General features: G+C 54.1%; 1 protein-coding gene across 7 annotated transcripts in view; it reads left to right on the plus strand.

Moving 5' to 3' along the window:
- CELF1 (CUGBP Elav-like family member 1) overlaps positions 1-13,876 on the plus strand; it is a 548,902-nt gene that overhangs the window by 257,210 nt on the left and 277,816 nt on the right. For 4 of the 7 annotated variants that reach the window (XM_085646533.1, XM_085646537.1, XM_085646534.1 and 1 more), the window contains exon 9: positions 12,646-12,721. In XM_085646533.1, coding sequence (XP_085502659.1) covers positions 12,646-12,721 — 76 coding nt within the window. The remainder of the gene's footprint in view (positions 1-12,645; positions 12,722-13,876) is intronic. The other 3 variants (XM_085646539.1, XM_085646535.1, XM_085646536.1) reach the window with 1 other exon arrangement.

A 13,876-nucleotide genomic window follows, 5' to 3' on the forward strand; every position in this document is an offset into this window, starting at 1 on the left:
GCAGCCCTTCGGGCTCGAAGGGTGCTAGTCCGGGGAGGTCCGGACTGTCTGTCGACGTTGAGGCTTCCGTCGACGTCGAGACACTCTCCGCCACCCTCGAGGGGGTCGGCGTCGAGAGATGCGGCGACGTACGTTCCGCCGCGAGTGAGCAGGTCGCCGTCGAGGGATACCCCCACTCGGCGACATAGAAGGTCGACGTCGAGAGGAAGGTCGACGTCGAGATCCACAATTCGACGCCGTGAGAGGTCGAAGTCGCCCACTCGACGGCGTGAGAGGTCGACGTCGACGGCGTGAGAGTTCGACGTCGAGGAGTCGACGGCGTGAGAGGTCGACGTCGAGGAGTCGACGTCGAGAGAGGTCGTCGTCGAGGAGTCGACGCCGAGAGAGGTCGTCGTCGAAGTCACCCAGTCGACGGCGTGCAAGGCCGACGTCGAAGTCATCCAGTCGATGTCAAGTGCCGGAGAAGAGGATGTCGAGGTCTCCGCGATCGGCGTCGAGACCGCCGTTGAGGCCAGAACGCCATACCCCACGCTTGCCGATGGTGATGCAGATGTCGTCGACGTCGAGGAACTCGACGTCGAAAGGAGAGCAGTCATCATCTCTGGGACTGCACATCGTGCAAATATCTCCGGAAGGCTCACCCAAGTCTCCAGAGAGGTTCGGACTGTCACCTCGCTGGTTGCGGGATGTAGGCGCTGGCACATGTCTAAGTCCTGGATCGGACTACTCCCGCAGGTATTCTCCACCGCGCAGGAGTAAGTCTCCCCCAAGGGATTCAAGGCCACCTACTCCCCGTCGGTCTCGTTCCAGGGACCGCCGCTCCGTGCACAGACGTCCAAGATCTCCGTCAAAGCGCATCTCAAGGTCTAGGGCTCACCATAGCGAATGCTCTCACAAGAGAAGACGCACCAGGTCGCCCACTGGGACTTCATCCACAAGGTCCTCAGTCCGGGACTACTCTCCTACTTTTTCCTCTACGCCTCCATCGCGAGTGTCCCCGGTGGATGACATCGCTACCTTCACAGACGTCCTGGGTAGAGGGGCGCAGAAATTGAACATCGCGCTGCACATCCCTCAGGCACCCACTTCAGTGATCTTTGACACTTTGCACCCAGACCTCTGCTCCCTTTGGTGCCAGGATTGTTGGACCCAGCTATGGCCACGTTCCTTGCTACGGCGGGCTCGGTTCCGTCAAGAATAGCGAAGAAGTATAAGGCTCCAGCCGAGGATCCTTTGTTCTTGAGGGCTGACCCCCCAGCGGACTCGGTGATCGTGGCAGCAGCTATGAAGTCCCACTCGACCTCAGTGTGTTCTTCTGTCCCCCCTGAGAAGGACAGCAAGCTGATGGATTCCTACGGCAGGAAAATGTGCAACACCTCTGCCTCGCACATGAAGGTGGCTAGCGCTTCAGCTCTGCTGGGGCGGTATGATCGTTCCCGGTGGGATTCCCTCGCCAGATTCGCGGAGAAGCTGCCTAGAGAAGACAGGCGGGACTTCACAGAGATCCTACAAGAAGGCGGACTGGTGGCCAATCAAATCATCAGCGCAGCGGCTGATGCCTTGGACCTTGCCGCGCATGGCTACTCGCAGGGCGTCTGCTCTCGGCGTTCGGCCTGGCTGAGACTAACTGGCCTCAAGCCTGACGCACAAAAGAGAATTCTCAATCTGCCCTTTAATGGATCATCATTATTTGGTGCTCATGCGGATGACCATATGAGCAAGATGAAGGCAGAGTTGGACACCGTGAAGGCTGTGGGGCTGGAAAAACGCAAAGAATTCCGAAAGCGTTTTCGCCAGGGCGACAAACGTGCCTTTCACCAGCGCGTTCAAACGCCCCAATGGTCCTCCCAGAATCAACAGAGGTCCCAGTTTCAGCAAAGGGGTCGGGGCAGAGGAAGAGGAAATGCGAAACAGCAACAGTCCTCTACCAAACAGCCCGCGAAACAGTGAAATCTTACTTCCTCCGCTCTCGTTCGCCACTCCGGTGGGAGGAAGTATCACCGTTCACCTTACAGAGTGGAAAGCCATTACAAACGACAGATGGGTGTTGAATATTGTAGAGCATGGCTACTTGCTGAGGTTCAAATCCCCCCCTCCGCAGGTACCTCCACGGAGGCAGCCACTCCCTCCCATCCAAAACCAACTATTCTGAAAGAAACACGTTAGTTAGATTCCTCACCTTAGAATATCCCCAGGCGTCAGACTGGATCCGGAAGATTTTTCGTCAGCAATACCCCTTGCGCGTCGCGAGGCGTCGTCTGCGGCTCCGCGTCCATCGTCGGCGTCGTGCGCCGGAATGACGTCGTCGGAGTACTTAGACGCCGCCCTCGCGTGCTGACGTCAGTTCTTCTTTTTTCCACGCCAGTAAGCGCAGATCCGGGAGAGCTACCCCTTTAGTCAATTTTTGACTAACTTTTTGATCCTTTTTGATCCTGTCTCGACTCCGGTGCCGGTAGGATGCCTGGTTTCAAAGCCTGTACGGACTGTAGCCGCTTGATGTCGGTTACGGACCATCACCGCCGGTGCCTTTTTTGCTTGGGCCTCGATCACGACGCGGCGTCGTGCTCGGACTGCAAGGCCCTGACCTCGAAGGCTAGACGGGAGCGGTCCCGTAAGCTTCTCGAGATTCGCCACTCAGCTCCGCGCGCCTCTCGATCCCGGTCCAGGAGGAGGTCCAAGGATCGGTCGCGGAGCCGCAGCCGACGTCACCATCGGTTGTCGGGATCCAAGTCTTCGGGTAAGTCGAAGCATTCCAAGAAGTCCAAGAGGCGACACCGCTCTTCGGACTCCCCTCGCCGGTCGGCCGAGGGTCAGGGTGGTTCCACCCCCGCGGCTCCAGCGGCGCCGCAGGCGCCGCGCACGTTCTCATACCCTCCGGTCCCTGGGACTGACGCGACGCCGGCGGAAGTCAGTGCCTTCCTCTCGGCCATGAGGAAGCTGGCTCCGCCGTCGGCGCCCGCTGGTGCGCCTTTGGGCCCCGCGGACCCGACTGGGCTGCCTTGCCTGCCGGTGGCTCCGGCCCCGGCGCCGTTGACGGCTCCGGCCTCGACGCCGCAAGCGCCCGTGGGACCCGTTCTTGAGTCCCCGTCGACGCCGGTCGACCTCGTCACGCCTCCTCCTCCGCCGGCGTCGACACCGGTACCACCCCCCGACGTCGACTCCGTTCGACGTCGAGCCCCTGTTCAGTCCCACTCCGGGCCCGGCGCCGGTACGGCGTCGATGGACGCCGCGATCGGCGCCGCTAGAGACACATCATGTCTACCGCCCGGCTCCGTTACTTTCTCCTCTACACCAGGAGTCGGATGATGGGGACAACTGGGAGGGATCCGAGGATCCTATGGCCGCTCAGGCCCAACTGTCCCAGGACTGGGCAGATGAACTGGGGGAGGCCAGTGGCCTGGATACCTCACCAGACACTGGATTCATCTCTCCTCCGACTGTGGCTTCGGAGGAGGGTGCTGCTTTCTCTGTGGTGCTGCGCAAGGCAGCCGCAGCCCTTGGGCTCGAGCTACCTGCCGTGGCTGTGAGGACGAACGTCCTCACTGAGGTGCTTCAGTCTGCAGCAAGCTCCACTGAGCCTCTGCTGCCATTCAATGAGGCCCTCACTGATGTTCTACAGGGCACCTGGTCCAAGCCCTCCACAGTTCCTGCTGTGGACAGGAACGTCGCCAGGCGCCACCGCCCTGCTCCGGGCGACCCCAGTTTTCTGTCCCAACACCCTACCCCTGAGAGCCTGGTTACCCAGGCCTCCACCTCCCAATCCTCTTTCCCGACCGCCCCGCCGGACCGGGATTCCAAGAGACTAGAGCAGTTTGGCAAGAAGCTGTTCTCCTCCCTTAGTTTGGGCCTGCGGTCTTTGAACACCGCTTGTCTCTTGGACCATTATTCCCACTCTCTGTGGGATGCGGTGGAGGACGTGCTGCCCCTGTGTCTGGAGGAGGTCCGGACACGACTTACCCAGGCTCTGGCCGATGGGAGGGATGCCGCGCGACATGCTATACGATGTGGGCTTGACACCACGGACTCGCTGGGTAGGGCGATTTCTACCTCAGTGGCGCTTAGACGTCACGCCTGGCTGCGGTCCACGTCATTTTCGGGCGATGTCCAGAGCACTCTCATGGACATGCCCTTTGATGGCACTCGCCTTTTTGGCGAGAAAGCGGACAGTGCGCTGAATCGCTTTAAGGCCAAGTCCTTGGGCCTCTCGGCCCCGCGGTCGCAAACTTCCGCCTTTCGCCCCTTTCGTGGCCAAGGAAGGGGTGCCTCCTCACGTGCGCCTAGCCACCAGCCGCAGAACCAACCTGCGCGCGGACGTGGTTTCCGCCGAGGCGGTTCTGGAGGACGACGAGGTCAGCCCACATCCACCCCGGCAGCATCCGCCTCAAAGCCTTCCTAGTCCGAGCTTTCAGGCCCATTCCACGCCAGTGGGCGGCAGAGTTCGCCATCACCTGCTCCACTGGCGGTCCATCACATCGGACAGGTGGGTGCTGCAAATCGTCCGAAGGGGCTACTCCCTCCCCTTCGAGACGACCCCTCCAGCCATGCCACCGCAGCACCACCGTATCTCGGGGGATCATTTGAATCTTCTCCACGAGGAAGTTTCGGCCCTCTTGGCCAAGGGGGCCGTCGAGCGCGTTCCGAGCCCAGAAGTAGGTCGTGGTTGTTATTCCCACTACTTTCTGGTTCCCAAGAAGGGCAAAGGGGGCCTACGCCCTATCTTGGACCTCCGGAACGTCAATACCTTCCTCCGGAAGGAAAGGTTCAAGATGTTAACTTTGGCTCAGGTTCTAGCTGCTCTAGACCCCGGAGACTGGATGGTAGCGTTGGACTTGCAGGACGCATATTTCCACATCCCTGTCCTGCCGGCCCACCGGAGTTACCTGCGGTTCACGGTGGGCCCAGAGCACTTTCAGTTTACCGTGCTCCTCTTCTGCCTCACCAGTGCCCCTCGGGTGTTCACGAAAGTGATGGCGGTGGTCGCAGCTCATCTGCGCAGATCAGGGGTTCCAGTCTTCCCCTATCTCGACGACTGGTTGTTGAAGGCGGGCTCGCCCCAGGCAGTCGTCTCCCACCTCCAGACTACGGCGGATCTCCTGCATTTGCTGGGATTTTCCATCAACGTGCCGAAGTCACACCTGAGCCCCTCTCAAAAGCTCCTCTTCATCGGAGCGGTTCTCGATTCGGCGCAGTTCCGGGTCCATATACCGGAACAGCGGGTCCGGGATATACAGGCCCTGATTCCCATCTTTCGGCCTCTATCCTGGGTCTCAGTCAGGCTAGTGTTGCGGCTTCTGGGGCTGATGGCCTCCTGCATCCTACTAGTGCATCACGCCAGACGGCGCATGCGGGCTCTGCAGTGGGACCTGAAGTTTCAGTGGGCCCAGCATCACGGCAACCTGTCCGACCATGTCTTGATCTCGGAGGGCACTGCACAGCAGTTGCAGTGGTGGCTCACGGACCGCGATTGGGTCAAGGGCAAGAACCTCTCCCTTCCCCAACCGGAGCATGTCGTCGTGACGGATGCGTCCCTCCTGGGATGGGGTGGCCATATGGGAGAGGCGGAGATCAGAGGCCTCTGGTCTCCGGCGGAGTCTCAACTCCACATCAACTTGTTGGAGTTGAGAGCGATCCGACTTGCACTGAAAGCCTTCCTTCCTTCCCTCTGTCAGGGGAAGTGTCGTGCAGGTGTTCACGGACAACACCACCGCCATGTGGTATTGCAACTAACAGGGCGGGTGGGGTCGTGGACCCTTTGTCAGGAGGCTCTGCGCCTCTGGACATGGCTGGAACACCAGGGCGTCACCCTGGTGGTTCAACATCTGGCAGGCTCTCTGAACGCCAGAGCAGACGAACTCAGCCGCCGGTGCATGATGGATCACGAATGGCGTCTGAACTCCGAAGTGGCGCAAGGTCTCTTTCAGCAGTGGGGAGAGCCTTGGTTAGATCTATTCGCCACCGAAGAGAACGCGCAATGTCAGCAGTTCTGCGCGTTGGAATTTCCAAGGCGGCACTCGCTCGGCGACGCTTTTCGTCGCGAGTGGAGTTGCGGTCTGTTGTACGCCTTTCCGCCTATACCACTTCTGCCCAGAGTGCTGAAGAAGATCAGGCACAACCGGGCCCAAGTTATCTTGGTGGCTCCGGATTGGGCACGAAGGTACTGGTATCCCGAGCTACTCAGTATGCTGACCGATCCTCCGTTACGTCTGCCCCTTCGGCAGGATCTTCTGTCGCAGCAGCAGGGGACGGTCCTCCACCCGAACCTGTCCAGCCTCCACCTCCATGCGTGGAGATTGAGCGGCGGCAGTTGATGCCATTTGACTTGCCTCCTGAAGTCTGTGATATCATTCTGGCAGCCAGGCGTCCCTCCACAAAGACGGTATACGCCTGCCGGTGGAACAAATTTGTGGCATGGTGCACAGCAAAGGCTGTGGATCCCCTTTCCGCCCCTCTTTCTGAGGTTCTCCTCTTTCTTCTTTCTTTGGCCCGGCAGGGCTCTGCCCTGGGCACTCTGAACGGTTATCTTGCTGCCATCTCTGCCTTCTTGCGGCTTCCTGATCAGCCTTCTCTTTTCAAGTCCCCTGTAGTTACACGCTTTCTAAAAGGCATTACTCACACGTTCCCTCCTGTCCCTTTTGTAATGCCTCAGTGGGACTTGAATCTTGTCTTGACATTCCTGATGTGCGCTCCCTTCGAGCCTCTTCACAATTGCCCTCTTCGTCTTCTAACTCTAAAGACTGCTTTTCTGGTAGCCATCACCTCGGCTAGACGGGTGAGGGAGCTCCAGGCTTTATCCTCAAAGCCTCCTTTTCTGTCTGTTCATCCGGACAAGGTTGTCCTTCGGCCTCGTCCCTCCTTTCTTCCGAAAGTGATGACTCCATTTCATCTTGGGCAGTCTGTCACCTTGCCCACCTTCTTTCCGCCTCCGCATCCTTCCAAAGAGGAAGAGAGGCTCCACCGTCTGGACCCAAAACGTGCGCTCTCCTTTTATCTGGACCGCACAAAGCAGTTCCGGGTGGACGACCAACTTTTCGTTGGATACGTGGGTGCTAAGAAGGGGAAAGCGGTGCACAAACGGACCATCTCTCGGTGGGTCGTTTTGTGCATCAAAATTGGCTACTACTGCTTTGGGACGGGGTGTCCCTTTGCAGGACATCTGTCAGGCGGCGACGTGGGCTTCGCTACACACGTTTGCCAGGCATTATTGCCTTGACAGCCAAGTCCGGAGGGATGGCTTCTTTGGCCGTTCTGTCCTCCAGGACTTTCTGGTGTGATCTTGGTTCGCAGACCCACCACCGGGGATGGTATTGCTTGGGTATCTATTCTAAGGTGAGGAATCTAACGTGTTTCTTTCAGATGAACAAGTTACTTACCTTCGGTAACGATGTATATGTAAGAAACATTAGTTAGTTAGATTCCTCACCGACCCACCGAGCCTCCCCGTTCTGCGAACTGACATCTAGGGTTAAGGTTATCCTTTTCAGGCCCCTAGATTTTATTTTTGGCACCAGTGTCGGTCTTTGCATGGCTCTGCGTTCCTGGCGCGGAAAGCTATGTACAAGAACTGACGTCAGCGCGCGAGGGCGGCATCTAAGTACTCTGACGTCATTCCGGCGTACGACGCCGACGACGGACGCGGAGCCGCAGACGACGCCTAGCGACGCGCAAGGGGTATTGCTGACGAAAAATCTTCCGGATCCAGTCTGACGCCTGGGGATATTCTAAGGTGAGGAATCTAACTAACTAATGTTTCTTACAGATACATCGTTACCGAAGGTAAGTAACTTGTTCTTTAAAGGACGAAGTTGCCACTCTCCTCTCCAAGAACGCCTTAGAGGAGGTTCCAACCAGGCAAAGAAATCTCGGAGTGTACTCCCGGTATTTTCTTGTTCAGAAACGAGGAGCGGTCAGAGAGTACAGACCCATCCTCGATCTCCGCCTCCTCAACGGATTTGTCAAAAGAGAGAAATTCAGAATGCTGGCACTGCACCAGATCTTCCCACATCTCCACCAGGGGGACTGGATGTGTGCCATCGACTTACAGGATGCATACTTCCATATTCCTGTCTCAACGAAACATCGAAAGTTTCTCAGATTTCAGATCTCTCGCAGGCATTATCAATACAGGGTTCTGCCATTCGGCCTCAAATCCGCACCACACACTTTCTCCAAGTGCATGGTGGTGGTAGCTGCTTTTCTCCGCAAGCGGAAGATATTCGTCTACCCCTATCTCGACGACTGGCTCTTGAAGAGTTCCACTCCTGCTCGACTACAAGAAGTCGGTCCTCAATCCCACGCAGCGGATCCACTACCAGGGCGCCTCTCTAGACTCCGCAAGCGTTTGTCCTTCGAAGGAGAGGTTATCCTCCATGCTTCAGAAAGGCCGCATGCTTCTCAGCACGGCGTTTCCCACAGCCAGACAAGTGTCATCTCTCCTGGGGTCGATGGCTTTGTGCATTTACATTGTGCCCAATGCACGTCTGCACATGCGTCCTCTGCAACAAGACCTAGAAGATCAGTGGTCCCAGAGGTCCGGCCGCTGGGAAGATCCCATCACCCTTCATCAAGCCGCCAAAGACTCCATCCGGTGGTGGATGAAGCGCTCCCATCTGCTTCACGGCGTCCCTTTCCATCAGGCGCCTCCGACACAGACAGTGGTCACAGATGCCTCAATGCAGGGCTGGGGTGCTCATATGGCCCAGCTGCAAGTACAAGGTCTCTGGTCCGCTATCGAACAGTCTTATCACATCAACTTCTTGGAGCTACGAGCAGTCCACCTAGCTCTCAAGTCCCTGTATCCATCCCTGCAGACCAACTATGTTCAGGTTCAGACAGACAACACCTTAACTATGTTCTATCTGAACAAACAAGGAGGCACCAGATCGCGGGTCTTGTCTCTGGAAGCCCAGTCCATCTGGAGATGGCTTCTGGCGAGAAACCTGGCGATCGTCGCTGTTCACCTGCCCAGGGACCCTGAACGTGCAAGCAGACGGCCTCAGCAGAGACTTCGTCGAAGCGCACGACTGGGTGCTCAACGAAGACGTCGCTCAGCAGATCTTCCGGTTGTGGGGCGTACCGGACATCTATCTTTTCGCAGACGCGGCAAACAAAAAATGCCCCGTCTTCGCCTCCAGGTTCCCTCAACGGGGGTCGGAGGGGAACGCACTTTTGATCAGCTGGTCGAGGACATTGCTTTACGCTTTTCCTCCTCTCCCTCTCATCCCGGCTGTGATACAGAAGCTTTACAGGGCCAGGACTCGGATGATCCTGATAGCCCCGGAGTGGCCCCGCCAGTGGTGGTACCCGGATCTACTCCAGCTGTCGGAAGTACCACACAGGAGGTTGCCTTGCCTACCGAACTTGCTGACCAAGGACAAGGGGAGGGTGTTTCATCCCAATCTTCCCTCCCTCAGCTTGACGGCATGGCTCCTGAATTCATCCAATACGGACATTTAGATCTGCCTCCGGACTGTATGAACATTCTCCGGGAGGCAAAGAGGCCCTCCACTAGGAAGTCTTACGCCTTTAAGTGGAAAAGATTCTACGTTTGGTGTAGAGATAACACCCTTGATCCGATGCGGGGTCAAGAACAGGTTATTCTCCCCTACTTACTGTACTTGGCGAAGTCTGGGTTAAAGTACTCTTCCATCAGAGTACACTTAGCGGCTATTACAGCCTATAGGAAGTCTCCTACCCAGACCTCATTCTTCCAGATGCCAGTGGTAAAGGATTTCTTAGAAGGGCTTAAGAAAGTTTACCCTCCAGTGAGGTCTCCTTCCCCTTCCTGGGAACTTAACATCGTTCTCTCTCAGCTAATGGGGGCCCCTTTTGAACCAATTCATAAGGCGTCTTTGCAGCATCTGACCTGGAAGGCTGCCGCCTTAGTAGCCATCACTTCGGCCCTTAGGGTCAGTGAAATTCAGGCCCTCTGCTGCAAGGAACCTTACACGGTGTTTCATGCTAATAGGGTGGTGCTCCATACTCATCCGAGCTTCCTGCCCAAGGTGGTCTCGGAATTCCACATTAATCAGGTGATCACTTTGCCCACCTTTTTTCCTCAGCCATCCACTCCCCCGGAGAGAGCCTTACATTCTCTTGACCTCCGGAGGGTTTTGAAATTCTATCTGGCTAAGACCCTTCCGCTTAGAAAGTCAGGTAGGCTCTTTGTTAACTATGGGCCCACGAATACCGGGCTGGCTGCCTCCAAGAGGTCCATCTCTAGATGGATTGTCTCATGTATAGCCTTGTCTTACCAACTGTCCCACAAGGTTCTGCAGGGCAAACCTAGAGCACACTCTACTCGAGGGAAGGCTTCTACTGTTGCACTCCTTCGCAACGTTCCCATGTCTGAAATCTGCAAAGCGGCTACATGGCGCTCAGTTCATACCTTTACGCGCCATTATTGCCTAGATTCAGACACGCAGGCCGACGCCCAGGTGGGGCAGGCTTCTCTGAGGAACCTGTTTGCATAACTGTGATGCAAAATGTGTTTTTACTGTACGTTTTAAATGCTGTCGTGCTCGTCCGCGAGACTTTGGGTATGGGCTTGCTACTCTAGTCACAGATTATGACTATTGATGAGTATCCCCTGGATGAGAAGGATTAGTTACTTACCTGTAATCCTAGTTCTCATCCAGGGGTATACTCATCAAAGTCATAAGCGACCCACCCACCTCCCCGGACGAGCATGGTTTCTCTTTAAGTACGTGATGTATGGCATGCAGATCTACTCGGGTGCGGATGCACCGCCAAAAAGAACTGGCCCAACTGCCACCTGTAATGCATCATGGGAGCAGGGGGTCTCATGCAGGTCTTAAAGGCACGGTCCCCCTACTCTGCCTTAAAGGCAAGGTGTCAGTTTTCTTTGTTTCTTGATACTCTGCTGCAGCCTACTGGCGAATGCTTACAATTACAAGTTGCTTTATGACAATAAAGCAGTGTTGTGTTATAATTTGCCTGATGCTTCCTTTTTTCCTTACGGGTTAGGGGGCACTACTATGCAAACATATGTAATTTACAGCATTGCCATGTTTTGAACATTTTTAGGCTGCATGTATATGTTTTCACATATGTATATCTATATATATTATATGTGTATGTATGTATGTTCTACATGCTCCGGGATCCCGCACATGGGCGGGGATTATTCATAGATTATGACTTTGATGAGTATACCCCTGGATGAGAACTAGGATTACAGGTAAGTAACTAATCCTAATTGTTCCTCCTTCCAGTTTAAACCCTCACATACGTCTAACATTTGTTTTGCAGTTGGCACCATGATGATGGTTAAATATTGTCTCCCACTTTAACCTAGTGAGACTGAGTAAGACTAGTGCATATGGTACTGATTTCAGACAACTGAGCGTTCTAGTTTGGGGGCATTCTCGATTGTATTTCTGTGTCACAAGTAGACTTATGTGCAGAAATTCTTGGACTGATGCCCTATTTTATTATGTCAAACCAGTAGGTAGTGTTAACAGTAATGTTGCCCTTTTTTTTTTTTTTACTTAGCACAGGTTGATGCTAGACTTGTGTGCAGTAGATGAACATTTATTATTACTAACAAACCTTTCTTTGAATAAATCTCTTCTTTTCCCTCATGTTTGTATTTGCACGGGCTTGGTCTTAAGCTTCCTGTGCAGACTCCTTCCGCAGGCCTCTTGTGGCACCAGTCCACCCCTTGGTCGTCTTGTAGCTGTCTGTCGCAACCTTCATATACTTCCAAGGCCCAGTCCCCCAACAATCTGCAAATTATATGTACTGTTGTGGCTGGCAGCGGCTCCCTTAAGTAACCTTTTTTGGCTACCCAGAACTGTCATTTTGGCCCCTCTTCTGTCCTCTGCCCACTATTCAGCCCCCCCCCCCCTTTGTTCGTTTTGTAGCCGCGATCATCCAAACCATCTGTCCTTTTGCAACTGACCACTGCTTCCACATTTTCCCCTCTGTTTCCATGTCGGCACAGTCTGTTCACCCTATCATTTTTTGACTGTCTGCATTGATTGCTCTTCTGAATAATCCCCATACATGTTCACAGGTCTGCTCTGCTGGAAGTCCTTACAACACCCATGTTCTGTGCCGTGGTAGCCACTGATCTACCCTGTTCTGCTGTCCTCTTGTTTGCGCAGCAGATTTACCCTTTTGATCTGCTCCAAACCGACCCATCTTCAACACTCCAAAAAATCACTCTTCTAGTATTCATTGCTCAACCTTCTAATTTGTCTTGTGTTCGTTCTTCTCCTCTATTTTTCCACTGCCTCACAAAATCATCCTATAGTCTGACATGCTCTGCCCAAATCCCTTTCCCTTCTTTGGTCAATTTTCTCCCCGCCCCCTGCCATACCCAAAAAGCCTTGCATCCTTTGATTTGCCAAACTACTTTTGTTCTTTTCATATGCTCCCTGTTGCTCTGATTATCTACCCCAGCATTTCTTGTTCTTGCTGTAGGCTTATTCCTAGCTGCGTTTCACTCTGTAATCAGGCTTCTTTGTGACACCCCCAAACCCTCTGTAGTTTCCTTTTGCCTTTGTCCTGGTCTATTCTGCCTTTCATTTAAGTCTTCTCCTTGGGTTAAGTGTGCTGCTCTACCTCTCAGAAGCTGAGCCAGCCCTCACTTTCGTTCTTGTTTTGTTTTGGTGTAATGTCTAGCTTTATTTGCAGCTCCTTCAGCAGACCACATCCGCTGGGAACCTCAACAACCTGAGTGGCCTCCACCCAATGGGAGGTGAGTATATCTGGTACATGTATGCCCTAAACACTATTTGGAGATTTCTTGGATTGCAGCAATCTTGTTTATTTGCTGGTCAAAAGTCTTGATTTTTGATACTCGTCGTTTTCTTCAGTTCTTGCATTGCCCTTCTTTAATTTGTAATATATCCTATTTTATTCTCCGTGTCACCCTGTTGATTTTCATTTAGGTCTTTTACTTGTAGATGATGAGGCCCCACAATTTTGTTTGGTCCTTTAGCCATTTATTTGTCCTATTTTACCTCTAATTTTCTCCTCAGTACCTATTATATTGTAGAATCTATATAGCTTTTCATTTTACTGACCAGGCCATAAAGCTTCATGACGTGCAATGGGTACCTGTCCTCATCTGGAACTACATGGTTGATGAGGTTTTGGGTGTAGTTTGCCCTAAATGGAATGTTTTGAGGTGAGATGCAGTGAAGACTGTCCATCCCACGTGAAGACGCTCGTAAGCAATCCGATATAACCTGTTTGGTCCACATATAACCCGGCCAGCCCCTGCATTCACTAGTGATCTACCATTTATATTCCATGCTGAACCCAAGCCCCCATAATGTGCTGTTACGCATCAGGTATTGCCTGTGGGGTCAGCCCAGAGGACTAACGACTTTAGGGGCACTGCATCCAGGGTGTAGAATAGTAGCAGGCAGGTCTAGGAGTCCACTGGAAGCACTACAAGCTCAGCCGAAGGCAGTCAGCAGACACCATAATAAATGGTCCAGCGATAATGGTCCTCCACTAGTCGACTCCATCAGTGAACCTGTGGGAAGAATGAGAAGGAGAACTGTAGCAGTAACTGTGAGAAAGTGCCCTCTTTCTGCATGGTATGCCCCCACTTTTTGCTGAACTGCTGATGTGCTTTGACTGAGTGTTCCCTGGACTCCTGTCAATAAGGTGCCCAAGGCCTATGTTTTTTCCCTAAACCTGCATTAAGAACAAAACCCAATTGGCATCTCTGGCCACAGGTCAGCCCCTAGTAAATGGTACCACAGGTACCCAGGGCACTGTCCCCAGGGAAGACCTCTAAGGGCTGCAGCACTTATTGTGCCACCCTTGGAGGTCCTGCACCATTACACTCACACACTGCCTTGGCAGGCTGCGTGTTTTGGTGCAGAACACAGGAGTCGAC

The sequence above is a fragment of the Triturus cristatus genome, chromosome 3_1 (assembly GCF_964204655.1).
Source record: "Triturus cristatus chromosome 3_1, aTriCri1.1, whole genome shotgun sequence".
Taxonomy (NCBI): Eukaryota; Metazoa; Chordata; class Amphibia; order Caudata; family Salamandridae; genus Triturus; species Triturus cristatus.